Raw genomic sequence first — 27159 nt, 5'->3', positions numbered from 1 at the left:
ATTTTTTATAAAACCAACTGCCAAGTGATAATTTCAACTCTTAAAATATTTCAATGTTTTATTGAAATGTAACATGCTATTTAGGAAAGGTAATAGATATTTTTAGAGCCTTCCATTTGCAGCTCGTCTGGCGGCCAGGAGTTCGCAGATAAAGACGACCAGCGAAAGGAGATAGAGTCCTGCGGCCAGGAGGTAGATCGCCCAGAGGTCCGGCTGCTGGATGCGCTTCTCCCGGTAGAGGAATCGGCTGCGGAAATACCGCTCGCTGGCCAGCTCACCTGCCCAATGGTGCAGCAGGCCCACGGATCGAATGGACATGACCAGGTGGTCCAGGTGACCGGCCAGATGCGAGTGCTTCTGCAGGTAGATGGCCAGCTGCTGCTCCAAAACGTGCTGGGGGATAATGTGATACGATCCCGCCCGATGGCACCGCTGGGTGAGATGGAGCAGTGCATCCTGGGAGAGGAGGCCAAAGAACAGGGCATGCGAGCCGCTGCCCTCTCGCAGCGAACATCTGTCCAACTGGCGCAGCACCTCATCCTCCCTCTCCGAGGACACAACCAGCGACTTGAGTCCGAGGAGCTCCTGCAGGCTGGGCACTTCCCTCAGATCCTGCCACGTGACCCGACTCATCACCGCTCCATAGCCACCTTCGGCCAGATCCTGCAGACTTTCCGGCAATCGCTGGTGCAGATGATACCGCAGGATCAGGAACAGCAGAGCCGAGTACATGGACCTAACGATCAGGCCGAAGCACAGCCAGCTGGCGAAGAGCAACTGCATCGAGGGACGCTCCGGAGGATCGACGGGCAGGCCGAGGGCGGCGCCATAGATCGCCAGGACGAGCGCCACCCGATCCACCGGCCCGCGTCCGTGGAGCAGCACCAGGCAGAACATGCTCAGGCAACTGGACAGCAGGCAGATCCAGGTGAGCGCCTGGAACGGAAACGACCAGATCTCCCGGCTGGTCAGGTTGTGGGCGTTGAGCAGCAGACATCCCACCAGGCGGTTGGAGTAGTGGGGAAAGACGGGCGTCAGGTTCGACGAGTACTGGATGCGCTTCCTCACGTAACCAATCGCCAGGTGGGCCAGGTGTCCTTGCACCTGAAAAATGGACATCAAATTGGGATAATAAACTTCAACTTTCAAAGGTTAATATTCTAAGTTGCTCTAGATACATATATGCTATTTTTTATTTTATATCTAAAATATAGCTCAATTCCTTATGAATTTATTTTAAAACGGTTTATATATGTATTATTACTATAGAATTTTCACTAAATAACAAAACTATGCTTAATATTTTTGTTATTAAATTAATAGATTTTATTATTAAGACCTTAAAACTATAGCTAATTTGTAGTTCACATTGCGACATTGCGGGAATAATAAATAATTACAATATAATAAATAAGAAATAATTAATTTAAATTGTTCTCAACGCTACATTTATTTTTAAAAGTGTTACTTTTTTTAAATTTAAAAACAGCTATATTTGCTGTGAAGGTACTGAAACGATATTGTTGTTAAATAAGTTAAGTTAGTTTTATATTAAGGCATACTTATATTAAATATAGGTTTACATTTTAAGGTGGTTTTCCCATAAGAGTAAACTCACCAGTTTCTGGAGTAGTTGCATCTCCGACCAGGTGGTGTGGTTCCTCTTCTGATCCTGCAGGCCCTCGAACCGAATGCTAAAGTTCATCCGGCAGGACAATTCATGCAGCAGTCGTCCCTCCAGGCCCCGCAGCTCCCGTTGTCCCTCATCCAGCTCGAAAAAGGGCGACACTCTTCTAGCCAGTACCACCAAAGGACACCCATTCAGATTGTGCAGCTTGGAGGGAAAGTAGTCGCGATGCTGCCAGGATTCACCCAGGAACTGGTTGATCCTGGTGGGCCGGGAGTCGTTGCATTGGCCAGGCGCGTAGGGAAAGTACGTGTGGAGCAGCACCTGACCACCGGAACTCTGCGTCATCACGTTGCAGTTGATCAGCTGGTGGCGCCAGCAGTACGCGAAAACACCCTGCATGTCCTGCGGAATCAACGCATCCCTCTGCTGCAGGAAGATGAAGTAGTACTCGCTGGCATCCGACTGCGCCGTGTACGTGTGGATTTCGATGTCTCTGGTGGGTACAAAATGTATTTCGTTTAAGAATCGTTTTATATATTTAAAAAACCCTATTGAAAATACTCTTAATATCTGCGTTAAGTCTCGGTTTGCATTTTAGGTCAGATATTTCGTAATTTCCATAAAAGTGTCCAAAAACTGAGCTTTTAAGCCCATAACTTTTGTTACGGAAATCCGATTTCAAAGTGGCATACTTCAAAGTAATCGTGGTTTAATTACCTAACTAACTAAATTTTAAGTCGGTTTTTCGTTATTTTAATAATGGTTACATTTCCAAAATTTTAAAAATGGCCCTTCAGAAAAGTGGTAAAAAACTGCACTTCCCAGTTCATAACTTTTCTTACAGACATCCGATTTTAAAGTGGCATACTTCAAAATGATCGTGGTTTGGTGGTCTCAAAATCTGTATTTTTACTTAATTTTTTTTTTTTTGGGTCGATTTTTCATCATTTTTGATGATATAATCATTTTCCCTTTCCAAATTTTCCGAAAATGACTTTGCAGAGAAGTTACCAAAAAATGCACTTCTTAGCCCATAACATTTCTTTCAGACATCCGATTTCAAAGTGGCATTTTTCTAAATAATTGTGGCTTAATGCTCTATAAATCTGTCTTTTCTTTTGGTTTTAATTTTGGGATTTCTAAGCATCGGAATCGAAATATTCTTTTATGGTCATTCAATTCGCTCCTTTACATATCATTTGCCCTGATGAATTTAATCCTTCATATATCCTCCTGGGCAACCCACTTACAGTAGCGCATCCAGCGAGTCCACCAGGAGCAGATTGTGCGTCCTTGGTCCTGCAATCCGCCGCGGACGACCGAGATCGACCAGGACCAACTGGATGATCATGGTGTCCACGCTCTCGTAGAGCAGCTGCATGATGGTGCGGTAGAAGTTCATGGGACTGGGTCGCCGGCAGGAGAGGATCACGATGAAGGCGGGGGCAATCCGCTGGTAGAAGTCCTCGATGAAGACGCGGAGGGCCTGGGCCACGTGCTGATTTATGGCCGCCGCCTGCGTCTGGGCGCCCATGTACTTCATCGACTCGAAATGCAGCAGGCTAGTCACGTTCATGTCCGTCCGTCCAAAACCGGGAAGAATACTGCCGCAATTGCCTAGTCCCCGTGGCGAATTCCAGTCCAATGCGGTCTCTGTTTGCATCTCATTAGGTCCTAAGTCAAACAAAACCATTGTGTGTCACGCACGCACCAAGGTGCACAATTAGCCAGGGATTTCATCCATCAGCTGGTGGTCACTCGTAAATAATATTACCCATAAGGTGGTGGTCATGCCTTGACCTAACTGATGTCGATAATCGTGTGACTTTATGGGTTTGCAGGTCTGTTCTATATATAAGGTGGTGGGTATTATTATATCCTTGATTGATGTTATCCAGAATTTCCGATTTCTTTCTTTACCCTACGCACTTCATACTCATTTTTAGTATCTTTACACTGAACTTCAAGTTTTTTACAGGAAATAATGTAAGAACCTAATTATAACGAGGACGGAAGCTAGCTTCGGCAAGGCGAAGTTTAAATACCCTTGCAGACTTAACCGAAATTGCTAAAAATGAAAAAGTAGCGAAAGGAATAAGGTATATTGTTCCTATGGGAGCTATAGGATATAGACGTCCGATCGTTATGCGCTTTTACCCTAATCAAGGTATGCATAAAAAAATACGATTTGGAATGATTCATGTCAATTGCTTATATACTGTGCGAAATATCCTAAAAATCATTACATTTTAACCGATTTCACCCTATTGTTCCTATAGGAGCTATAGGATATAGACGTCCGATCGCCAAGCGCTTTAACCCTGATCAAGGTATGCATAAAAAATAAGATTTGGAAAGATTTATGTTAAAAGCTTTTACACTGCGCGAAATATCTTCCATTCATGCAAGTTATATCCGATTGTTCCTATTAAACATTAAACATTATACAATTTCAATTTAAATTCGTTTAGTTTTCTAATAGAAAAATATTAAAAAATATAAAAATATAAAACATTTAAAAACAGTTTTCATACAGATTCACAAATCTAAAAAAAAAACTTATTTCCGTATATATTTATTTTTAGTTGGGTCTTTGAATTTATGCTTTAAAGATTTTTCCCTATTTTTCCCTATTCTTATATTTCATTCCCAGAGTAAACCTTTCCATTTATTTGTTTTTAATTAGCGCAATCTCCTTTGAGATCTGACCATGAGACACCGGGAAGCCCAACAGCCCAGTCCAGGTGCTCGTCGTCCTCACAGTTGAGCCCTCAACGGCGCGCCATGAACACCAGTTGCAACAACTCCAGCTGGAGCTGCAGATCCGGCCATGCGATCTACAGCAGCTACTTGGAGCACTCGCGGATCGACATGCAGGCGGAGGACGCCAACGCGTATGTGGCCAGGGCACTACGGCTGGTCATCGAGAACGTGCTGGCCCAGTTGAGCACCACCCTGGTGGTGACCATCTCCACGCGCGACCTGAAAACGGCCACGTGGTTCGAGTACATGATGAACATCCTGATGGATTCGTGGCGCATGGTGGCGGTGCAGCTGCTCGGCTTCCGGCCGGACTTGGTGTCCAATCCGGTGCCGGGAAGGAAGCGGGTTAACCTGCTCATGGTGGACTCCTACGGGGGATTACTGTGAGCTCGCCTGAAAAAGGCACTTGCAATCTTAATCTACATATATGCTATATTCCCTCTTTAGGGACACCAACATCACGGCCGACAATGCGGACTTCGATGACCCGGACTACTACTTCATCTTCCTGCAGGCGCGGGATCACCTCATTCCCAAGGAGCTGCAGCTGATCCTGGACCATTGTCTGGCCCACTTCTGGCTACACTGCAACGTGATGATCCAGACCGCCCAGGTGGAGGTACTGGTCTACACCTACTTTCCCTATACGGCGGCCAGCTGCCAGGAGGCGCATCCCGTGCTGGTGAACACCTTCGATGGCCGCCATTGGATGCGGAGTGCGAAGATGTTCCCGGACAAGCTCAGCCAGATGCACGGCTGTCCCCTCACCGTGCTCACCTGGCACCAGCCGCCATTCGTGGAGCTCCTCTGGGATCCGAAGGCGAAGAGCCACCGGGCAGCTGGCTTCGAGATCCAGCTGATGGAGCACCTGGCCCGCGGAATGAACTTCAGCCTGGAGCTGGCCAATATTGCGCTGCTGCCGCCCAACGCATATCGCCTGGCGGATGGTGCCAGCAGAGGACCCATAGAAAGGGTGAGTAAAAATATGATTAAGACTATGCATTTTCCACATTTTAAGTAATATTCTTTCTTAAAAAGAAAACAAATGCAACGCAGTGAAGGAGGCTTTTTCGACCCTATAAAGTATATATAATATGTTCTTGATCTGCATCACTAGACAGTCGATTTTGCCATATTCGTCCGTTCCATTTTTTAGGCATTTTGAAAACCTCCGCATTGCCTTTAGTCCTTCAATCGCTGGGCTTGTAAGCCTGTAAGGACTTTTCAGACCTCTTATAACTTTTTGTAAGCTCTAGATAGGATTTTGAATCAGTGACCAGAATGTCCATAATACACAAGAAAATATATACATATATAATAATAGCTTCTAAGCATACCCAAAGTTTATTTCAAACACCAACAACAATCTTGTAGTAATAATAAAATGAGAATGCTACATTCTATGAAGCATCTTAAGTTGCAGATGTTTGAAACTTTAAAGGGGTTGTGAAAGTTCTAAGGAGCTTTAATCTTAATATCTAAAGTCCAATTATATTAACCTCCATTTATATTTTAGCTCCAGCAGCACAGTGTCAATGTGAGCTTGGGTTATTTCCGCAAGACGGCGCTTCGGAATGGGCTGCTGACCACGCCCATGTCCTATTACTCGGCCAACTTGGTGGCCGTCCTCCAGTTGGAGCGCTATCGTCTGGGCTCCCTCGCCCTGCTGGCCTTTCCCTTCGAGCTGCCCGTTTGGCTGCTCCTGCTCCTGGCCCTCCTCATCCACCTGGGCATCCATTTGCCACGAAGAGGGGTAGAAAATCAAGGAGGAGGAGGTGGAGGGCTGCAGGTGGTGGGCTTGCTGCTGGGCGCCTCCTTGGCCCGCCTGCCACGCCCCTGGAGGCACCGTTTCATCGCCGCCCACTGGCTGTGGGCCAGCTTACCCCTGAGGATCTCCTACCAATCCCTGCTCTTTCACCTGATCCGCCTGCAGCTGTACAGCACACCATCCTTCTCCCTGGAGCAGTTGCTGGCGGAGGGTTTCCAGGGGATTTGCACGGCGAACACGCAGCGATTGCTGCTCGAGATGCCGCAGGTGGCCCGCAGTCCGGATAGGTTCCACTCCCTGGATACGCCCTCCGACTGGGACGTGCTGAACGCCCTGCAGCAGAACAGGAATCGCAAAATATTCGCCGTGGTCAATCAGGACATTACGCGGTCCTTTCTGCACTCCTCCAGTCATCCCAGTGCCTATCACGTGGTCAAACAACCCGTGAACGTGGAGTACATCGGCATGTACATGCCCAAGCACTCCTTCCTCTACGAGAAGGTGGACGATGCACTCAGGCGACTGGATGCCGCCGGCTTCATCCTCGCCTGGCGTCGCGCCTCCTTTGGCTTCGTCCATCGCAGGGAGCGGGTGCAGCACTCCAGCCGGCGGTTCATCAACCACGCCAAGCTCTCCGGCATTTACATGGTCATGGCGGGAATGTACTTGCTGGCCGGTCTGGTCTTCGCCGGAGAGCTTGTCCTTTGGCGAAGGAACCTAAAGAAAGCTAAATCCTGATGGAATAATACAACCATTGTGCCTATAGCTATAAATATATGTCTAAGCTTGTCGCGCCAGAATAATCATTAATAATGATAAATCTGATTTAAATTTAAATCTTATATATATATATATCTCGTAAAAATTAAATGGATTTTTTAATGAATTTGTTGAACTTTGACAAAAGATAAGCATACTTTTTTTAATATTTAAAAATATAATACATAAGAAATTCGTTTGTTTATCGATTAATTATTATAATTATTATTATCAATTTTGTATCGCTATAAAGTGTGTCATTTCATAGTTGCATTTTAAAACTTAAAAATATAATAAAAATAAACGCGCAAGAAAGCTGCGACAAACGCACCTTCAACTTACACAATTATTTATATTAATTTTTGTATTATCTGATATGTTAAAACATGGAGAGGATCTCAAGGAATATTAAGTCCGAATACAAAAAACCTTAAGCCCGTTTTTGTTAAAAAGAGAAAAACACATTTAACAAGTGGCTGAAGCTTCAGTCGGTTTCTGAAAATAAAAAAAATTTAATTTGAATTTAAAGTTACTAAAATATGTTTCTAAAATCAGTTACGAAATTGACATTTTTTATGTTTTTGCCAGGAAGCGCCACATCCTATTGATTTCTAGTCATTTAAAGAGCTGTTTTGAAGCGGTATTGACCTTATTTTTCCCTTTAAGAGAACCCATTCAGGCACTTAGTTGGGCAACCATTAATCATCCAACTTTTCCGGGCAATTAACCGCAAAGTTACACAAAACTCTGGAGTGATTAAGGCCGTAGAACCTGATCGGAGTTCCGAGCACCCTCATTGGAGTCCATGTCCCGGCGGGATGAACATCAGCGCACTGCTCAACTCGTACTACGACCTGTCCGGGGAGCAGATGAACCACATCAACGAGTTCGTGGCCCGGGCCTTGCTCCACGTGATCCACCACTACATCCTCAGCGTGACCCCGTCGCTGGTGTTGACCCTTTGCTGCCGGAGCAATCACACGTGCAACTTCTACAACGAGATGATGAACACCTTGTTCCGGCAGTGGGGATTGGCCCCGGTGCAGATCGTGAATGTGGAGCGGGATGTGCCCTGGCGTCCGATTCCGGGTCGCCGGCACTTCAACGTAATCTTCACCGACTCCTTTGCCGCCTTCGAGGAGATCCGGATGGAGTACTATGCCCGGGAGTACAACTACAACGAGCACTACTTCATATTCCTGCAGGCGCGGGATCGCCTGCTGCAGGGCGAGATGCGGCTGATCTTCGACTACTGCTGGCGATACCAGTTGATCCACTGCAGCATTCAGGTGCAGAAGTCCAACGGGGACATCCTGTTCTACAGCTATTATCCCTTTGGGGAGCGGGGTTGCTCGGACATGGAGCCGCAGCTGATCAATCGCTATAATGGCAGCATGCTGGTGGAACCGGAGTTGTTCCCCCGAAAACTGAGAAACTTCTTCGGCTGTCCCCTGCGCTGTGCCCTGTGGAATGTGCCGCCCTTCCTCGGGCTGGCCGAGGACCAGGAGGACGTCCTGGTCGTGAGCGGCGGCTACGAGGGTCGCCTGCTCTTGGCGCTCGCCGAGAAGATGAACTTCACCATCGCTGTGCGCAAGGTGCATGCGAATGTGAGGAACGAGGCCCTGGAGATGGTGAGTTCTTAAATCGATCTGCATTCGAAATTTAAAAAAATCAACAAACACATCTCATTGTTTTTGAAAATTGTTTAAGAAATTTACCACCGGTTTTGAAATAAAAAATGCTGTAAACGTTGTTTCGAAAGTATAATTGCACAGTACTTACGAGTCAACTTCTTTGTATTGATAAATGTTTAAGACTAAATTAATAGTTCCCCAACAATTTGAGAGCTTTTAGTAAGGTTTATACACCACAGTGCAAAATGAAATTGTATAAGGTATATAAATTTGATTATTATTTGTAATAAATTTAAACATTTAATTAAGGAACCATTAAACCATCTTAGCCTAACTGTTCCAGGTTAAAAGAATAATTGTTGTAAAAATACAACCAAGGTATTATCTGAATGTCAAAACATTTATTCTGTTTCTGTTCAAAAACCATTATACCAACTTATATCAAATGATCGATGAACCCATTTCTAAGACCGATACTTGGCTCTTCGGTATATTAAACTAAATTGAATCTAGAGCTAAAACAATAATAGGATAACTTAATCTGGCACTTTGCAGCTAAAACGTGGCGAGGCGGACCTGACTCTGGGCGGGATCCGGCAGACGGTGGGCAGGAGTCTGGTGGCCACTTCGACGAACAACTACCACCAGACGCGGGAGGTGTTCGGAGTCCTGGCCTCCAGCTACGAACTGAGCACCTTCGACATCCTCCTCTACCCGTACCGCCTGCAGATCTGGCTGGGGATCCTCGGAGTGGTGCTCCTGTCCGCGCTCCTCCAGTTGGCGGTGGACAGGATGCTGCGGGAGGGCCAGGGATCGCGGACCTGGCTCAATCTGGAGCTGATCTTCGTGGGCATGCCGCTGCTGGAGACGCCGAGATCGCAGACCGCCCGTCTCTATTGCCTACTGCTGATGATGTACACCCTGATCATCCGGACGATATACCAGGGACTGCTGTACCACCTGATCCGGACCCACCAGCTCAATCGATGGCCACAAACGATTGAGTCGCTGGTGCAGAGGAACTACACGGTGGTGCTGACGCCCATCGTCCAGGAAGCGCTGGAGGAGATTCCCAGTGTGCAGCACATGAAGTTCCGGCTGCTAGAGGCCACCTCCGAGCTGGATCCCCTCTACTTCCTGGAGGCGAATCACCAGCTCCGGCAGCACGTCACCGCCTCCGCCCTGGACATCTTCATCCACTTCAATCGCCTGAGTGCGGAGCGGATCCACCGGAGTGGCGGGCAGGGCACTGGAGCCCACTTCGAGATCGTTCCCGAGGACATCATCAGCATGCAGCTGACCATGTACCTGGGCAAGCACTCCTTCCTCATCGACCAGCTCAACGAGGAGATCATGTGGATGCGGTCGGTGGGTCTGCTGACCGTGTGGGCCATGTGGGAGCTGGACGAGAGCTATCTGCACTACGAGCAGAGCTTCCAGATCTTCGGCATCATGGAGCTGTATGCCATATTTCTAATGGTGATGGTGGGCCTGATACTCGGCCTGGTCGTCTTTCTCCTGGAACTCGCATCTCAGCGTTCGCTTTTTTTGAGGAAACTATTTTCGTCGCACTTGTGGAGAAAAGCTCGCTAATGTATTAATATTTATTAAAGAAATAATCACATATGTAAAACGAATTTTTTTACAATCCTACAATTTTTTAATGCAGAAAAACCAAAAAAAAATTATGTAATAAAAAAAGAAAAGAAGCAAACTTTGGCAAGATTTAGTTTATTACAAATCGACTACATTTCGATTTCTATGCCTATATTACTAAAAACAATAAAGCTATGTCGATTTTTCGCTGCATTTTGCCATCGTTTCTTTAGCAGCTATATTAAAAAAAAAACTAAAAGCAACAGAGTTAAAATTGTTTTCAATTTTTTTTTCCGATTGTTCCTATGGGAGCTCTTTGATATAGTAGTCCGATCCGGTTCGTTCCGACTTATATACTACCTGCAATAGAAGGATAATTTTTGGAAAAGTTTCAAGCAGATAGCTTTAAAACTGAACGACTAGTTTGTGTAGAAACGGACGGACTGACGGTTGGACAGACGGACGGACAGACGGACATGGCTGGCCCACAACTGGATTTCCGAAGTCCATAACTTTACCAAATTTGATCCGATTTCAAAGTGGTATACCTCTGAAGACTCGTAATTTGATTTTCAAAAAATCTGCATCAAAATTTTTCATTTTAGCGTTGGTCCAGTTTTTGACCCATTTTTCCTGGTTCAGCATCACCATTATAGGGTCGGAAATGTCTCCTTCACTGCGTTGCAAACTTTTAACTGAAATTATAATACCCTCTGCAAGGGTATAATAGTTATAAATAGTTATATATTATTTTAGCAGGATTAAGATTCTTATATTTTGTTGGCCAATTTATTCGCATTTACATCTTTATTTTGTTCTATTTAGTATCATCATCAGAATTTTTAGTTTATATGCAAGTGTGTTTATTCCGTTATGATAAAAATTGTGTGTTTATTGAAAATAAGGTTTCTTAAACAATAAATAAATGCCTAGAGAGAAGTAACAAAAGTTGAATACCCAAAATCAGGGTCCTAAAATTTAAAAAGTTGTACTCATACTTTTTGAAATGTTGTTTTTCCTTATTAAAAAATGCAACCTGATTTTGCACATAAAACTTGCACTTAAAAATTTAAGAGCTTAGTTTTTGCTGAGTTAATAACTTAGTAATTTGTAATTTTTCAATTATTAGCTTACATTGCATTACTTATGTTTTAAGTATGTATTTTTTTAAACACGAATTTTCTAAATGTAAGGTTGACTATTGTTTCCAGTGTGGGTGACTTCCAGAGGCCGTGCGGTTTCGATGGGGGCCAGGACATTATCCAGCTATTTGTAAACCTCTCACAGGCGACATGGCGTTTGCATGAACCTGACACTGACGTGGTGTTCCCGACTCCCGACTCCCGACCCCCCACCACTCTCATCCCACCCACCAAGCCACCCACTCAACCCACCCAACCCACAGGTGTGTGTGTCTGTGCCACTGATGGTGTTAATTTATGGTTATGCGCCCCATGCATAATACTGACACCGAAACCTGTCACGCACACGACTCTGGAACGGTGGGTCATGTGGGTGGTTGGGTGTTTGGGTGGTTGGGTGGTGGCCAGGGGGTACTCGCCTGGAACCAGCAATTAGTTTAAGTGATGAACACGGATTTGTTAATGCATTACCTTTACAGGCGCAATCCTACAATTAATTTGTATCGCATGGGGTTAGATTTTTGGGAAATTCAAATAACCGGTCTGAGGTGCCGCTGGGAAAACCCTTGGTAAAATAATGTAAACAAACATAGAAAATAATTCTAAAAGTGTGATTAAGGTTCTTATTAAGTTATACCATTTTTTATTAGAAGATTTATTTGGAAATAGTGTTGCTTACATAAAATGGCTTTTAAAATGAAGGGAATCTTATAATTATTACAATGTACAAATTAAATACATTTAAATTCTTTTTCTTAAAGAAAAAATATATATAAAACATTTTTTAAAAGAGAGACTGATTAGTTTTAGTTGTGAACAATAAGATAATAATTTTAATAACAATTTTATTGATAACTTTGTATGTGGTTAAAAACAGTCGCGAAATATACTTTTGAGACCCACTGTATGTACTGCAGATTTTGACAAATTGATAGTGCACAAAGTCCCCTACCAAAACAAATCATGTCCCTTGGATGGCGAAACCTCAATCAAATAAATTCGCAAAAATGCTGCCAAATTTCTCACTATTCGCTATGCGACTCCAATGTGCGGTGACTGTGCTTCTGGTGCTCCTGGCTCACTTTCAAGTGGAGGCCATTTGGTGTCCGGACCAGCAACTTCTGGAGGAGCAATTGGCCACGAAGATCGCCGCCGCTCTGCAGAAGATCTTCACCAAAAGCTTTGCGCTATTAAATTTAAGTGTCGTCATTAGCACCGCCTACGAAACAATGGACAGGGATCAGGTGCAGCTGATCCATCTAGTCCTGGATCGCAGCTTGAGTCGCCTGGACTCTCCAGTGCCCGTCGTCCTGGCCTCGCGAATGAACCGGAAGATCGCACCCCACGTCACCATCCAGTTGCTCTTCGTTCAGAGCGTCGACCAGGTCAAGTAAGTTGGAATATCCTAAGATATGTTAGTATTTATACTATTTATCAATGAATTTCTTTCAACCAAATGTTTAACCAAAATGAAATATTGGGGTCACCAAATCCTCTAAAATTTGTATTATACGTCTTCATTTTTATTAAACAACAGTCTAAGATTAAGGTTGTTCCGAAAATCTTAGATTCTGACTTCGAAACTTATCAAAAACCGTCGGAGCTGATTTTAGATCATCACCATGTGAACTAGATCACCATGTGAACTAGAATAAGTTACAATATGAAATCGATTTAAATAATAATAAATTGGCAATTTCTTTAGTCGATATAATTAATGAATGTTCTAATAAATTTTGGAATTTAGTTTAAAACGAAATCTAATATATTTAAGATCTATTGGCCACATTTTTATAAAAAATATCATACCTAATAAAAATTTCAAATTGGTGTTAGTTTAAAAGGACAGAGAAATACAAATTGTATGAATAATAGAACTGGGATCTTTGCTATCTAAATTAAATTAAATGAACTATCTTAATTTCTAATTATTAGCTATACAAAATGTTAATATGGGTCATCTATATTTCCAATTTAGAGCCATATCCGATGACTTGGAGAAGAACTATTTGTGCGTTGTTGTGTTGCTATCATCGCTGCCTGTTTCGAAGAAACGGAGTATTATGTCCACGATCTTTGCCCATTTCCTGCAGGAGCGATACAACATAAACGTGGTGATCCTTGTGCCCAGTTTGCAGGGAGTCCGGGCTTATAATGTCCAGCCGTACACTGCCGAAAGTTGCACGAGCACGGAACCGGTGGAAGTCGATTTGAAGGACTCCCTCATACGGGATCTCTATCCGGAGCGCTTGAAGAACCTCCATGGTTGTCCATTGAGCGTGATTGTGTGGGACATACCGCCCTTTGTGAAGGTCCATTGGGAGCGGAGTGATCCCATGAGCAGACTGGAGGGATTGGATGGCCGGATATTGGGGATTCTGGCCAGCAAGATGAACTTTACGCTACAACTGGTACCCAATGAACCGAAGGGACTGGTGGGTGGAGCCAGCTTCATGAACGGCACCTTAACGGGCGCCTATCGAATGCTCCGCGAGAGGAGGGCCAACATCACCGTGGGATGTGCCTCCTGTACGCCGGAGAGATCCACCTTCTTGGCGACCACGGTGCCCTACAGCCAGATAGCATACATAATAGTGATGCGGGCCAGAAGTGGCTACAGCATCTACGAAATAATGCTCTTTCCCTTCGAGCGATACACCTGGCTATTGCTGGGACTGATTCTGGGCCTTCGCAGGATTCTGGGTCGATGGTGGTGCATGCCGGCTCCTGTTTTGGCCGGCTGGATGCTCTGGATCTTTGTCATCAGGGCCAGTTACGAGGCCTCTGTTTTCAACTTCTTACACAACTCACCGGAGAAGCCATCACCCCGCACCTTGGAGCAAATGTTTGGTCAAGGATATCGGTTTATCACCGATCATGCCACCTACCGGATGACCTTGAAATTTCCGGCTTTTCAGGGGAGAACCACAATCTCGCCGGGACAACCGGTGGATGTGTTTCATGCCCTCTTGAAGGCACCGCCGAAAACAGGCGCCTTCACCAGTCGCTCCTTTCTGGCCGAGCACTTGGTCAGGCATAGGAACCATCGCAACAGGATGGTCATTCTGGCGGAGAAGATTATCGACAATATGATTTGCATGTACTTCCCCTACGGCTCCTACTTCGCCTGGGAGATCAGTACCCTGCTCTTCAAAATGCGTAGCTTTGGCCTGTTCCAGCACCATTCGCAGATCCTCGCCTGGAACAGCATGCCCACCACCTCGGATGCGCCGGACAAACCGGCTCGATATGCCCACGAGGATGCGGGCGCAGGATTCGCCAGGTCCATGGGCTTCGTCCTGGCCGCCTTAAATTGTTTGATGGCAGCCCTCTGCGTTTCCATTGCCGTTTTTGCACTGGAGCACCTCGGTCACACGCGGCGCTGGCCGAGATTGACCTGGCTAATGGAGAGGGTTTGAGGATAATTGGATTTGACTTTACAAAAAAAAGGTTATACAAAAATATTTAATTATTTTATGAAGCCTTCCTTTACCTTCTTAAAGCCTTATTTTAATTGGACATCCTTTTCTTATTCTGACAGGCTTTACTTTTGAACGAAGAATACAATTTCTTTACTAAAATTGTCAATTATTTCAGCTTCTGATGAAAAAAAGCTAACTAACAGTATTTTAAACATGAATATGATTATGATTATTTTGTATTATAATAATAAGGCCAAAAATAATGCAATTGTAAGGGTCTCTTAGCGCTGATCCGTTAAAAAAACAAATTTTACGAAAAAAAACTCAAAACTGGCACATTTTTAAAAACATGCAAAGCTTAAGAAATTTAATTTTTACAATTTTCCAAATCATTTTGTTTATTTATTATGTTGTCAGAGATCTGAAAAAATAATGTTGTTGCCCCAAAAGTTAAAAGATATTTGTATGTCGTAGCTTGCCTCTATTTAGATCCCAATCTTTGTTAATAGATGGTTCTGCCAGTATATATTTAGCAAATGAATAAATTGTATTATATAGGGGTATGATACAGATATCCCCAGTAATGCAATTTAACACCGTTTAATGGATACATATAATATAATTTATAGCTTTTATTTAGTTTTAAGTCCTGGTCACAATCACTGCTGGCTATCAACTGATCTCGCTCTCCGCTCACAACCCACACCAACCCCCAACTCTCTGATAGAGTTTGAGAGCGATGAGAGCAAGAGAGAGAGAGAGAGAGAGCCCAGCGAGAGTAAGCTTTACAACAACAACGAAGGAATACAGTAACTTATACATACTAATAGGTAGCAATCCTGCTATAATTGTTAGGGAGCCTATGCCGTGTACCGATTGATGGCATTCAGAGTGCTGCGTAACCGCGGATGCCTCCTGGAAAAAAGCTCCAGGCCAAAGACGAGGGTGGCCAGCAGCTGGAGGGCGGCACAGCAGACAAAGACGCCGCCGAGTCGCCAGATGGTCAGTGGACTCGGTTCCATGTTCCTTACCTTGGCCAGCCGTTCGATGCGGTCCAGGTACATGCGGCGGTATCGGTAGACAATGCCCGAGGACATCATGGCGATGAGCAGGCGGTCGATGCGGCGCTTCAGGTAGGAGTGCGGTCGCATGTAGAGGGTGAGGGGGGCGGTCATCAGGGGCTCGGGCAGGGTGGTCAGGTGCCTGGCCCCTGGCCCCGAGCGGTAGTCGAACTGGTAGGCGGTGGGCTGCAGCACCGGCACCGCAATGCCCGGATCCTCCTCGTCCCGCAGGCGGTACAGTGAGGCCTCTTGCGTGGTGACCACCCGGACATGGGTGCTGGGCATCGAGTCGTGGAAGACGATCTGCAAGGTGGGCAGCAAGTGGAACTCGTAGCCCTTGGCCAGCACCTCGGAGAGCGTCTGCAGCGGCGATCGCACCTCCACGTCCTGCAGCAGGAGGAACATCTGGCCCGTGTAGGCGGCCCGAAGGATCAGGGTTTGCAGCAGCCACATGAGCAGGAGGTACCGGGCGAAGTTCCTGCGCGGATTGAAAAGCGCCAGGCCGCCCAGCAGGATGTTCCACATGGCCAGGCACGGACCATTGTTGTGCCGGCCCAGCACCAGGTTCCGCAGCCTACGCGGCACAGCACTGATCCGCAGCAGGGCAATGATCAGGAGGCCGAGGAGCAGGCTGGCCAGGACACAGGACCAAATGATGTAACGGAAGGGGCGGGTCAGGCGCTGCATGGGCGTCATCGATCCACCGCCCGGAATCACCAGGACAATCGGAAAGCTCGTGTAGGAAATGCTGGGCAGCATCACATCCGAACGCGCCTTGTTGTACATGAAGCACACGAACGTCATATTTGCCTCGCCATCGACCATCTGAAGGGATTACCATGCGTATGCTTGATTAAATTGGTTGGCATTACGTATACGACCGGTAAACAGGGGATGGCACTTATTATGGGGAACAATATAAAATTATATACTTAACATATTACAAATCTTATCGTGACTTTCTTTTTTAAAAATCCTTTTTTTTGTTTAACCAAAAATTATGACTTTCTTAGGCTATAAATCCGTTTTTTTTGTTTTACTCTCACTTTAGCCAAAAATAGCTTACAGTTTATAAAATTTCCCTTCTTATTCTTTGCGAACTATTAATGAATATTAATGAATATTAATATTGAATAGAACATCTCTAAAATTAAGTGAAAAATTTAAAGAGAAATACAAAATTTTTAAATCTTCTTTAAAACTAAATAAATAGTGTAAGGAAAATGACCTTGGAAGATATAAAAATAAGAATGATTTGATTCATATTTTCATACCATTTTGAGAATGCCCGTGAAATTTCCATCTGGCAGGATCTGGCCGCGGTCCTTGTCCTGTCGCTCCACCATTTTGAGGGTGAAGTTCATCCGCTCGGCCAGGGCACGGAAGATCATGCCCTCGATGCCGCGCATGATCCTGCCGCCCGGCACCTCGGGATCATCCTCGATGATCACATACGGCCGGTGGTCGAAGGTGACGACCACCAGGGGACAGCCATGCAGGTTGGCCAGCTTGCTGGGGAAGAGCGGCTTGGTCAGTCCGTATCCCGTCGCCGGCGGCGGCAAATCCTGGAAGGCGGTGTAGTAAACCGGCAGCGAGGACTGACAGCGATGCGGTCCATAGGGATAGTAGGTGTACAGCTGGACCGTTCCCTCCCTCTGCAGGAACACGTTCACATTCAGCACATACATGTTGAGCAGCCGCCGGAACATGATCTTCACCGACTCCATGGGCCGATCCTCCACTCCGGTGTAGACCACCACAAAGAAGCCGTTCCGTTTGTAGGGACTGCCCAGCTGGCTGAGGTACATCTCCAACCTGAAGTATGATCGCAGGCTGTCTAGGAACCAAATGGCCATGGGTCTGCCGGTCAATCCGCTCGGCGGAGGCAGCTCCTTCGTGGCCTCCGCGCTCTCCACGCGATCATCCTCCAGCACGAACTGGATCCTCCCCGTGCCCGAGGACCTGCCCAGGGCGGCGTCAATCAGGTCGTTGTGGAGTCCCCGACTCTCCGCACTGGTGGCGAACTGCACCACCGCCAGTGGGGTGCTCGTCGCGGTGCCATAGTAGTTGTCGATGGTCCACACCAGGGCGTAAACCAGGCTCACATTGTGCACGGCGCTTGGCAACATCCTGATCCACCAGTGGCTTCTTGCCAACTGAAGTTCTGCCCTTTTCCAACCACCACTGCATGATGGGCCACCACACTTAAAATAAAACTTAAAACTTAAAAAAAACATCCCCGAATCCTTGTCCAGTGATCTGTCACTGTTTATTGTAGAGAAACTATTTTAGTATTTATATATTACATTTTACGATTACATTTAAACAGATGGTTAACATAATAAAGGAAATGGGAAGTCTGCCCTATGCAGTTTTAAATTAATAAAAACAATATAATCAATAAAATCGCAAGTAATATGAAGTTGTTAAAGCAATATACAAAAATAAATCAAAATTGGAAAATATTCGTTTATTGTTATAGCCGATTGCCATAAAAAAAAATACCCAATGTATAATTATTAAGAAACTGAGAAAGTGTAATTTTATAAATTAATCAATAAGCTACTAATTAAATGTGATCTTTTTTTGAGTGTTTCAAGCCACATGATATAATTTTTAATATAATACTAATTTTCACAAAACTACATCCCATTTGGACAAATGTTTTGTTTTTCGTGTACTAGCTCGTTACAATTATCTAACCAGAAATCACTTAACTGACGGGTCAAATTGCGTGCTAAAAGCTCTATCTGCGGCATCTGGAAATGCAAATGCACAATAAATTAACATTAAATATATGATATTACAAATCTTTTTACCGCTGGTTATTGCTTTGACATTTAAGTTTGTATATAAAAAGGTTAAGTAACAAAAGTAAATTGTAAAATGTTTTTGGGAATGTAGGTTATAAAAAATATTTTTGGATAATTTTGATTAGTTCGGCAATTTATTTACCCATAATAACTGATCACAATTTTTTAACACCTTTGCATGGCGCTTTTTGACGAGTCAGAAATATTTTTTGGGGAGTTCGAGGGGATTGAAATAAAAACAAAACAAAAGGTCTTTATATCTGCAGAATATATTACCAAATATTATTAAGTGAACTTGTCTTTATAAGAATAATAAGCCTTTAGTTTGAACAAATGTGTTTCTTAAATAGCTTTTTAATTTCTTTAAATTGTAACAGATGTTTTAACTACTCAAACTTTATAAAGATATCCATGTACATATATACCGAACTTTAGTTACTTTTAACTTTTCTTGAATCACATAATCTATGGGTTTTTTATTGAATCAATTTTTTAACTGGTCTGCTTACGCATTTCAGCCGCAATAGTCGTGATTAAATGTAGATAGCTTTGGGTCGTGAGTAATTTAATAATGATCAGAGTCTGGTTAATCTGAATGTGAACCAACAAAGGTCGCTGTACCGAGTTGAAGAAATGCGCTGGCTCTTTCTTTTCGCACTTTTCGCTGACCTCTGCAAAACCACCCGCTGCGATGACAAAAACTTTTGTTTTTCGTGTCGCTACAAGCTGCACCACCGCTGACCTCAGCAAACCTCGTGGTGGTGGTGGTGCCGGCGGTAATTGTGGTGCTTCTGGTGACACACAAACCATCAGACGATCGCAAGAATTTCATGGATCGACGCTTGAAGGGCAGCCCCACCACGGCCCTCTATAAAAATCAGGGGCGGATTCGGCCCATTTGAATGCATTTTTAATTGTTATTTGTATTTGTAGTTATTTTGTATTCCAAAATGTTCAAGTCCATGGGTTATGGATACAAAAGATTATGATACAAATATACTATTGCTATCTCTATTCATTTTACCATACACATTACTAAAGATTTAGTTTATGATTCGATTTTAGACACAGAAACCTTTTTGTTTACTTTTTTTTTTTTTCTTAAAAAGAAAAGATGGGTATTTAAAATAATAGTCGAATAACTGTCGCTGTAAATGCCTTATAAAATTCTATAGTAATAAGGCTTCAACAATGTTGATTTTTAGAATAACACTTTTAAAACCTCATACAATATCTAAATAAATACATATTTAAAAAATACATTTGCATTAGTTAAATCCTAAAGAGAAAAGACCTTAAATGAATAGTTGGTTTTTAAAAACTTTTTTTTTTTTTAGCTCGCAAAAAACATTTTTTAAAACTTCAAAAAATTAAGTAAACACTTTCAAAAGTGCCATGTGCAGATAGCCCATGCTATCAGCATGTTTTATCGGTGTTTCATTAATAAATGATTCAACTTCTGGCCCATTTGCGGACCTGTTCTTTTTCGTACTGTTTAGCATGCATCATTTGCGCTGATTTCGTGGAAAAAGCTGGCGAGCAGAATAGTTGGGCAAGGTTTTTTGCAGCAGTTGCAGCTGCGGCGGCTGCTGCGGTCCGAATTTCGATTGGGGGCACACACACGGAAACGCTCCCCGTTCTCCGGTGCGTGTGGTGGACCCGGCTCCGGGTCACGAATTCGACTACGTCTGCGTTTCTGCACCGCCGACGCGGTGGCAAAAAAACTATTTGGACCACCGACCGGCGGCAGTCAGCAGTCAGTCGGCCAACGAGCTCCGGCGAACACCGATCTCCGTTAACCAATCTTGAGCAGACTTTTGCCCTCCCGCAGGATGAGATTGCACAGCCTGCTACCGCTCCTGCCGCTCCTGGCGCTCCTCGGCGTCCAAGTTGCTGGCCAGAACACTGGCCAGGCCAACGTCGCCTCCGAAGATCCTGCGCCGGATGGCGGATCACCGGCCAACTCTTCCACGATCACCAGAACAAGGATTCCCAACCGGGACGAGGTGAGTTCGATTCCTGCCAGTGACAACTTAGGGTTTTAAGGATATGAGCTACTGAGGTGATCTAAGCTCTCTAGATAGTTCAACTATAATTAAATAATTATTTTACATAAATATCTGGCCATTCCCTTTACTAAAATTACTCAGTGCCCTTTAAATATTTATGGATGTATCAAAACTTTTTATACATTTATATAAAATATGTTAATTTGAATAAATAAATAATTTAAATATCTATCCATGAACATTAAATGAAACGTTTAAGGCAGGCACAATGATTCCCCAATGAAAATGGCTAACTCTTGTATTAAACCCGAAATGATTTGCCTTCCAGATCCTGGGCCAGATGCCGCTAATCAGCCCCATCCGCACTGGCAATCCCCAGCTGGACGCCTTCTACTTGCTGTTCCCAGCTCTGGGCGGCCTCCTCCGCTGGGGCAGCCTCTTCCCGGCCTACTCCATCCTGGGCGCCATTCCCGACACCCTGCAACCCTCGGCCGCCGCCTCGAAGGTGGTGCTCGTCCTGGCCGATGATGCCACGGCCAGGACGCGAGTGGCCCGTCAGAATGATCCGGCCAGTGCTCTCGGCCAGATGATGAGCTGGCCACAGAACTTTGCACTTCCGACCATGGACTTGGGACCCCAGGTCGGTTCGTTTTTGGCCCAATTTCAGCCGATGCCTAGCCTCCTGGGTGCAGCTGCTCCGGTTCCAGCTCCTGCTCCTGCTTCTGCTCCTGTTCCTGCGCAGCCTGCTCCTCCGGCACCAGCTGCTGATCCACCAGCAGCAGGAGGAGTTCCTCGTCCTTTTCCTGCTGACATGCTGGGTCAATCGCTTCAGAACGCCTTCACCTCACTGAATCCGGCGAACTTTGATCCCATCAATCTGCTGGGTCAGGCTCAAACTGCTAATTTGCCTCCACCCAATACAGATTTCTTCGGCCAAATACAGAAGCAGCTCTTCCAGGGACTTCCAGGGCTCCAACAGGCAGCTCCCGTTGGCACGGATGCCCAGGCCTCCGACATTTCCGAGGTGAGGGTGCGTCCCGAGACTGCCTACTCGCCACAGGCTGAGATGGCCCAGCTGAAGATCAAGTCGGCGCTGGAAAGGGAGCAGGAGAAGCTGGAGCAGGAGCAAGAGCAGGACCGAGTGCCGCTCCTCTGGTTCCGAATGCCCACCACCCAGGGCCAAAGGGATATGAGGGAGGAAAGGCCACTGGAGGACCTTCGCGTGGAGGCCAAGCTGAAGGCCTTCGAACGCCAGGTGATCGCCGAACTGAAAATGCTGCAGAAGATCGAGCTGATGGCCAAGGAGATGAGGTCCAGTGCCTCGCTGGCGGCCGACTCCCCCTACAGGATCAGCTATCCCCTGAGCCGCACCCCCGTCCACAAGATCACGCGGGCTGATATCGAGCAGGCCCTCCGCGACGACTACGTCCGGCGATTGGTCACCAAGGAGGCGCAGCGCAAGACCAGGATTACGGGTCAGAGCAGCCGGAAGGCAGGCGGGCTTAAGCGTCAGACAATTGATTCGGATCAGAACCTGTCCAAGGAGGACATCGTCCAGATTATGGCCTACGCCTATCGCATGGCCAGCGAGCAGACTGAGAAGGGCAAGAAGGATAAGGCTTACGCGGCCTTCAGGACAACTGGACAAGATGAGGGTCAGGCGGGGATTATGCCGAATCAGCAAAAACTGTGGTCCGAGGATCAGACCAAGATCCAACAGAATCAGCAGCAGGTCCAGCAGATGCAGCAGCAGCGACAAATGGCCGATAATCCACAAATGATGCAACAGATGCAGCAGCCACAAATGGCCGTGGATCCAGAAATGATGCAACAGATGCAGCAACGACAAATGGTCGCGGATCCACAATTGCCAGAGAAGCAGCAGCCACAAAGGGACGTGGATCCACAAATGATGCAACAGATGCAGCAGCGACAAATGGCCGATAATCCACAAATGATGCAACAGATGCAGCAGCCACAAATGGCCGAGAATCCACAAATGATGCAACAGATGCAGCAGCGACAAATGGCCGAGGATCCACAAATGATGCAACAGATGCAGCAGCGACAAATGGCCGATAATCCACAAATGATGCAACAGCAAGAGATGTCCGCTGAGCAGGCCAAGATGGCTCACCAGATGGCCCGGGAGAATCCCATGATGATGCAGCAGAGGCAGATGGCGGAGAATCCACAAACGATGCAGCAAAGACAGTGGTTAGAGGAGCAGGCCAAGATCCAACAGCAACAGCAGCAAGTCCAGCAGATGCAGCAGCAGCGACAAATGGCCGGGGATCCACAAATGATGCAGCAGATGCAGCAGATGCAGCAGCGGCAAATGATCCCACAAAATCCCATAATGATGCAGCAAAGACAGTGGTCGGAGGATGCACAGAAGGTTCAGCAGATGCAGCAAAGGCAGTTGGCAGAGGATCAGACCAGTATGCGGCAGGAACAGCTGATAGCCCAGCAGAATGCCATGATGATGCAGCAGCAGCCGAGACAGATGATGGCGGATCCACTGATGATCAAACAAATCCATCAGGCCCAACAGATGGCCCAACAGAATCGCATGATGATGCAGCAACAGCAGCCACGATGGGAGGATGAGGATCGGGCAGCCCTAAGGTGGGCCAACGAGAAGTCCGAGGCGATCCAGCATGAGGCAATACTCGGCGAGGCGAGTCCCCAGATGCCGGAGAACGAAGGAACCGCCCGGCACAAAGGTAATCTCTTTGGTGTGTTCCGCAATCCTGACTCAGTGCCATCTAACTCCCCCACAGTGGATTCCTTGGGACTCGGCGGAAACAAGCGAAAGAAGTCCAAATCGCATTCGCACGCGGTGATCAACTATTACTACCAGGCACCTCCCCAGCGTCCGGCTGCCCCAAGTTATGGCCCAGCTCCAAGTTACGGCCCTGCCCCAAGTTACGGCCCTGCCCCAAGTTACGCTCCTGCCCCAAGTTACGGCGGCAGTTACGGAACTAGTTACGGCGGCGGTGGCCACGGATCGAATGCCTATGGAGTCGCACGCCCCGTCAACTCCTACCAAAGTCAGGGATATCGGACGGCACTCGGCAACGATGAGGTGGACGAGATGCTGCGCGAGGACCAGACGATGGGCCGGGTAAGTTGTGAGCTATGTAGAACCACCAGAGCCACTGGGTACCACTGAGACCACACCACATTGAGCACCACACAGCACACAGCACACACCACATTCACACTGGAACACGTAGAAAGTTGCCTGCATTTGATCCATTTCATACGATTCATTCGCCTTCTTCTCATGGCATTAAACAGGCGACGCATTTCAGACAATAAATCCCAAGCAACCAGGAGAAGTCGGCGGAGTGGCGAGGCAGCAGAGCAGCTCTGCTCCTCCAGCGACGACGACTGGAGCAGCTCCTCCGGAGCAACTGCAGCAGCATCGAGTCCACAAAAGGTTAGCCACTTTCCACAGGTTGGGCCGGGGGAAAATAAGTGAGGGGTCCAAGGGTTGCGGATGCGGCAGGTTGGACTGTCTGTGTGGCAGGAGTTGTCAGTGCGGCAGAGGATCGGGTGCAGCCAGGAGAGGATTGGGTTCAGAGTCCTGCCAGTGCCGGGCCTCTGCTCGTCGGAGCAGACGCAGTGCCGAGTACGGCACCCTGGAGACCATCGACGAGGGTTCCCTCAACGAACTTCGCCGGGAATACAAGCTGGGTCTGAAAGAGATCACCCTGAGTCCCGATGAGGATCCCGCCGAGGCCCTGATGCGCTACAATGCGGCCTCCATTCGGGAAGCTCTGGAGAGGGCCAGTATGGAACCCCTGGAAATCGGGGGAGACCAGTATGACGAGGGCACTCAACAAGAGCCCATGGAGGAGGAGCAAGTGCAGCATGATCCCACCGCCCAGCACCAGTATAATCACCAGGACTTCGTGCGCCTAACCACTTCCACGGCAGCTCCATCGACAACCACCATTGAAATGACAATTCCAGGAGGCAGTGACTCCACTTCAGAGACACCAACCACAACAGAAAGTACTGCCGCAGAGGCCACAGAAAGCCCCAGAGATGAGGACAACGAAATGCAACAGGACTCGACGGCTGAGAGTTCCCATGTGACCAAGTCGATATCCAAGCAGGAGGAGGAGATCCATCAGCTACACATTGTTGTGGATCAGCTAAAAGGGGAGATCCTCAAGCTGAACGACCGATGGAACAATATGATATCAGACAAAGTAGGAAAAGAAGAGTCAGTTACAGAAGGAAAAGCACCCAAGGTGGAGGGGCAATCCAAGGTGGAGGAGCAATCCAAGGTGGAGGAGCAATCCAAGGCAGAGGAGCAATCCAAGGCGGAGGTGCAATCCAAGGCGGAGAAGGTACAAAAGCCAGAGAAGGCGGAGGAGCAAACCACAGTGGAGCAGGAGGAGGAGGAGGCAGAGGACGAGGACGTCGAGAGCACGGGCATCTCCACCACGACCACAGAGACTCCAATCCCAAGTGGTTATCACTCCCCAAGACCTGTAATCAAAACCTTTGTGGCCCAAGCCAAGGCCAGTGTGGCTGACCAAAATGAATCCCCCAATAAACTGGACTACGAAGACGATCGGAATTGGCAGCGCATTCTGGCCAATCGGGGCTATGATACGGATTTCCTGACCAAAAACCATGAACGTCAGTTCATCCAAGATCAGAATCTGGAGATGCCGAAGACCCTCAACTATGACGGCACCGGCAGCCAGGAGTACTCGCCCTATCCGGAGTTCCAGGCGGATGAGCCCAGCTCCGATACGGAGGTCAAGACCAAAAGAGCCTTGAGTGTGAAGCAGCAGGCGCAGCTGCTCAATGCGGCTCTGAACGATAGTGGCAGTGATTCTAGTGATGCCCCCACCACACCCACTACCTATGCGATGAGGGGGAAGTTTGTGAGCAGGAGGAGCACGGCGAGCAGGACTCCCAGCCCGAAAATCCCGAAGGACAGTGACGAGGGCTGGGTGCGATCAGCTCGCCAAGTGGGAAAGCCAGAGCGACCCAAGAAGGCCGCGTTCCTGGTCAAAAAGGTCAAAAAGGTCAGCCGGCAGGACATCACACAGGCCAGCGTGAGCAGCACTAAGCTAGATAGTCTGGTGGACGTGCTCAAGGATCTGCTGCGACTGCAAATCGAGAAAGAGAAAAAGTCCGGCTTTGTGCGATCACAGAGCAACACCCTCTCGAAAGCCCCGAAATCCATCAAACCCATCAAACTCACCAAGCGAAAGCGGTTGCGCAGAAGACAACACAAACCCACTGCCACCACCATCAGAAGTTCCATCCCATCTAAGGCATAAGACCCTAATCCATGCAACCCACTAACCATGACCTAAAACTAACCACAATCATAGGATAAATATTCTAGTAGCATGTCCACTAATCAACCGTAAACCCTTCATGTCCATCTCTCATTCGCATATGCATCGTCCATCGTCCATATCGCCAGTCCATCATCAGCACCATCCGAATCCGAAAGCGCACCCCCATCACATGACCCCCAAGTGGGCTCCATTTTCACCTTCGACGAGGGACTGTTGCATCCGTTCATGGGCCTGCTGCCGGTGGCCAGACCCGATGATCCCTGGAACCAGAAGGCCTACGATCCGCACCATGCCCTCTACACCGGCGGAGGCAGCTATGATGCCTATCTGAAGGACGGTCGTCGGCGCCGGGATACGCACATCATGGGTCAGGGGTCACAGCTCGGCATCCTAACGCCCGGCATGTTGGACAGGCTGCTACGGATCAAAATGGATTTCCAGCGCAGGTTTCCCCATCTCTACAAGGGCATGCTGAATCACCACACCAATCTCACCCGGGTGGAGGTGGAGCCTCCTGTTTTGGGCAAGATATCCGAACCAACGGCGAAGTCCAGGGAAGAGGTTGAGCCGGATGAGCCTGTCTTCGAACTGGGTGCCGCCGAGCGTAGCCTTTTCGAGGACGATGCCAACGATCCTCTGGAGAAGGAGCCCGAACCCGAGCCGGATGAGGCGGATGACCGGGACATTGAGGAGCCCCAGGAGAGCAGTGAGCCCAAGGACAGCAGCAGCAGAAAAGAACGGGATGACAACGACATCGACTACTTCAACTTCGATGACGATGATGTTGATGATTAGACTTTTAATAATAATGTCAATAAAAATAATTATTAAATAATAATTATGCGAAAAATTAACATAATCGTTTTTGATACTTCGACTACTGGAATTCTGAACTTCATGTTTTCCAATTTTCCTGAATTTTATACACTTAGTGGGCAAAACAAGGTTTTATTTGTTTTTCGATTTTCTGGATTTTTTATCTGATTTTTATTCACTTGTGAGAGTAAAAAGAGTTTTATTTCAGACTTTTACTTATGAATAGAAAATTATTATAAAATTTTAAATTGCAATTGTCTTAGGATGAACAAAGGAACCTTTAATAGAAAGTTTTGTAATATATTCTATTATAAGCTTTTATATTACCTAACTACCAATGTTACCAGTTGTTAACAGCACATGAGATGCCTATAAGCTAATTATTATATTAATCAGTAATGGCCTACCCA

General features: G+C 46.6%; 6 protein-coding genes across 6 annotated transcripts; 4 read left to right on the top strand and 2 right to left on the bottom strand.

The window, feature by feature from the left end:
• Positions 1-102: 102 nt before the first annotated feature.
• Positions 103-3206, bottom strand: LOC108046383. Its single transcript, XM_017126034.1, has 4 exons — positions 2881-3206; positions 1619-2123; positions 917-1104; positions 103-778 (listed from the first exon to the last, which is right to left on the bottom strand). Exons 1-4 carry the CDS (start codon positions 3204-3206, stop codon positions 103-105), a joined length of 1695 nt encoding a protein of 564 aa, XP_016981523.1.
• Positions 3207-4414: 1208 nt separating this feature from the next.
• On the top strand, positions 4415-6899 carry LOC108046384. Its single transcript, XM_017126035.2, has 3 exons — positions 4415-4776; positions 4841-5366; positions 5910-6899. The coding sequence occupies exons 1-3, from the start codon at positions 4415-4417 to the stop codon at positions 6897-6899; spliced, it is 1878 nt and encodes a 625-aa protein (XP_016981524.2).
• Positions 6900-7738: 839 nt separating this feature from the next.
• On the top strand, positions 7739-10147 carry LOC108046385. The gene is made up of 2 exons (XM_017126036.1): positions 7739-8551; positions 9110-10147. The coding sequence occupies exons 1-2, from the start codon at positions 7739-7741 to the stop codon at positions 10145-10147; spliced, it is 1851 nt and encodes a 616-aa protein (XP_016981525.1).
• Positions 10148-12326: 2179 nt separating this feature from the next.
• Positions 12327-14711, top strand: LOC108046387. Its single transcript, XM_017126037.1, has 2 exons — positions 12327-12682; positions 13271-14711. The coding sequence occupies exons 1-2, from the start codon at positions 12327-12329 to the stop codon at positions 14709-14711; spliced, it is 1797 nt and encodes a 598-aa protein (XP_016981526.1).
• Positions 14712-15574: 863 nt separating this feature from the next.
• On the bottom strand, positions 15575-17904 carry LOC108046388. Its single transcript, XM_017126038.2, has 2 exons — positions 17050-17904; positions 15575-16600 (listed from the first exon to the last, which is right to left on the bottom strand). The coding sequence occupies exons 1-2, from the start codon at positions 17902-17904 to the stop codon at positions 15575-15577; spliced, it is 1881 nt and encodes a 626-aa protein (XP_016981527.2).
• Positions 17905-20363: 2459 nt separating this feature from the next.
• Positions 20364-26787, top strand: LOC108046427 (defective chorion-1 protein, FC125 isoform). The gene is made up of 5 exons (XM_017126085.2): positions 20364-20594; positions 20926-23323; positions 23381-23724; positions 23915-24042; positions 26059-26787. Exons 1-5 carry the CDS (start codon positions 20421-20423, stop codon positions 26726-26728), a joined length of 3714 nt encoding a protein of 1237 aa, XP_016981574.2. The 5' UTR covers positions 20364-20420; the 3' UTR covers positions 26729-26787.
• The last annotated feature ends 372 nt before the right edge of the window (positions 26788-27159 follow it).

The sequence above is a fragment of the Drosophila rhopaloa genome, unplaced genomic scaffold (genome assembly GCF_018152115.1).
Source record: "Drosophila rhopaloa isolate 14029-0021.01 unplaced genomic scaffold, ASM1815211v1 contig_3, whole genome shotgun sequence".
Lineage (NCBI taxonomy): Eukaryota > Metazoa > Arthropoda > Insecta > Diptera > Drosophilidae > Drosophila > Drosophila rhopaloa.
This window is presented reverse-complemented; position numbering and strand designations above follow the sequence as displayed.